This window comes from Urtica dioica, chromosome 12 (assembly GCF_054948205.1).
Source record: "Urtica dioica subsp. dioica isolate 48M chromosome 12, U.dioica_male_clone48M_v1_H2, whole genome shotgun sequence".
Lineage (NCBI taxonomy): Eukaryota > Viridiplantae > Streptophyta > Magnoliopsida > Rosales > Urticaceae > Urtica > Urtica dioica.
In genome coordinates, this window is record NC_142767.1 from 15,593,798 (window position 1) to 15,596,360 (window position 2,563).

The following is a 2,563-nucleotide window of genomic DNA, read 5'->3' on the forward strand; positions in this document are numbered from 1 at the left end:
TCTGTTAGTATAGATTATCAAAAGCACATAAAGGATGTTCATATATAGAGAGAGGCCTTGTAATAAAAAGTCTCTAAGCGTTTGCATGCTGAAAAATTCCAAATATTCTACTTTGAACTGTTCAGAGTTGACTGAACGCGTTTAATGTTTTTTAATGAGTCTGCGTGTAGTACTGTTTGAAAAGTGTAAGTAGAACTGTTGTCCCCATATATGCACGACATCGTATTTATAGGCGATGAGATATAGGAGTTCATCAGAAACAGTTCAAAATAGAAATTGAGAGAGAAAATAGAACAAAAATAAGAAGAAGAGGAAGAAAGTCGAGTGAGAGAGCTAAGAAAAACATGACGTCGTTGTTATACCTCCACTCCAACAAAATAGAGAGAAGCCAGCTCAAAGTGGGAGATCACATTTACAGGCATAAAGTACTCCATGCCTATGCCAAGCAGGGTAAGTCAGTAGTGAGATATACATAAAACAAAAAATAATGAATCATAATTTTAATATTTTGATATCCCAACAACACATGCAGGAATTTACGTAGGAGACGAGAAAGTCATCCACTTCACCAACACAGATGCATCATCAATATTATCATCATCAAGAGGGGTGTGTGAAATCTGTGGTTATGACAAGAGAAAACACAAAGGAGTGGTCAAGACCTGCGTTGAGTGCTTCTCCCATGGCCACGGGCTGTATCTCTTCAAGTACGACGTGTCTTCGTTTCGTTTCTTCTTCGATGGAGTCGGGGCTTGCAGCACCACCAGCGACCGCCACGATCCCGACACGGTGGTCCGGCGAGCAGAGTCGCTTCTCAACGGCGGGTTCGGAGAGTTCAGCATCACCAAAAACAACAGCGAGCACTTTGCGTTTTACTGCAAGACCGGTGTGCGCTTGGCCCACCAAATTAAATACTGGGAAGCCTTCAAAGACGCTGCTGTCAATCAGGTCAGGCCTTGGAATTCGAACTCTGTTATGCTCGCCATATCACTCGCCAAAATCCACATCAAGGCCAAGCTGGAACTTCTTAACAAGGACAAGATGCCTCATTCCGAGCCGGGCACTACTTAGGGCTTTCATTTTCTCACCAAATTAAATCCAGTCTTTATATCATATATTGAAGAGTACTTTCATTTTCAGCAAAATATTTTCTTTTTAAAATGAAAAAACATTATCTATTCATCTTTTTATATAAAATTTTCTTATTGATTTTTCAATTCCATAAATAATTTGCATATCATCCCATGTACTATGTTTTTCTATTTTATCGTGAGATTGTATATTTTTTTATTAATGTATTTTATGTAATGTGATCATTTATGTATTGTGTAGTTAATGTAATATAAGGTATTTTAAATTTCCTTATTGATTTTCCAATTCCATAAATAATTTGCATATCATCCCATGTACTATATTTTTCTATTTTATCGCGAGTTTGTATATTTTTTATTATTGTATTTTATGTGATAAATTATGTATTGTGTAGCTAATGTAATATAAGGTATTTTAAATTTCCTTATTGAATCTCACTTATAGTGATCCGCTCTGATACAAATTGAAACTACTAAATGTTACGAGACGGTTGTTCAACTATTAGTTGTGACAACTAGCAGTTGAACAACTGATTGTTTATACACGATTGAATAAATAATCAATCAAACAAATATAAAACAATAAAAGACACATATTTATTCTTTACTGCTTAACCTTTAAGATTTCTTTCATTATAATTTTTTTTTTAACATATTAAAAAAAAGTTAAGTTTATTTTTAATTTAGCTCATTTAAATGACTTACTTATGTCTTTCCATCCATTTTAACGGACAAGTAGTAATGGTGAAAGAAAATTGTAAAATTGATTATTTTTTTCCGCAACTTTTAAAAAATGTGTATTAAACTGTAAATAATAATAATAATAATAATAATAATAATAATAATAATAATAATAATATTAATAATAATACTATTACTACTACTACTACTACTACTACTACAATAATAATAATAATAATAATAATAATAATAATAATAATAATAAGAATTGTGTTTTAGCCAAATTATTGTATTTTTAGTCTTTTTATTCTATTTTAAAATAATAATACCATTCAGAATTGTGGTTTTTATTTCTTTTTATTTAGTGACTTTACTAACTACTTATTACTATATAATGAAATTAAAATTCTATTACGATCATAAAATATACCTACAAAATTAGGTATTAAAAAATATAAAAACCTATTCCAACTCTTTCTAAATTCAATTTTTAGCTACATTACTTTTAGTTTTGGTACAAAAAATATTTTAAACTTCCGGCCCCTCTTAATTTTTGTTTCTGGCTCCGCTCTTGCACATACTCACCACATATTTAGTATAATAAAGCGGCTTGCATGGGAAGGGAGAAGATATGGTATGTATGATTAGATTAGATGGAAACTGAAAGAGATTGATCAATGTGAGTACTCCGGTGCTGCGTTGCACACATGTTCCATCACACAACTCCCCAAAGAAACCAACCCCGTTATTGCCACCATTGCCACAACCATTATCATCTTCATCTTCATCTT

The 2,563-nt window shown here is 32.0% G+C and overlaps 1 protein-coding gene across 1 annotated transcript; it reads left to right on the forward strand.

Moving 5' to 3' along the window:
- Positions 1-344: 344 nt before the first annotated feature.
- LOC149379526 (protein LEAD-SENSITIVE 1-like) lies at positions 345-1,110 on the forward strand. The gene is made up of 2 exons (XM_089604025.1): positions 345-450; positions 533-1,110. The coding sequence occupies exons 1-2, from the start codon at positions 345-347 to the stop codon at positions 1,069-1,071; spliced, it is 645 nt and encodes a 214-aa protein (XP_089460151.1). The 3' UTR covers positions 1,072-1,110.
- Positions 1,111-2,563: the final 1,453 nt, after the last annotated feature.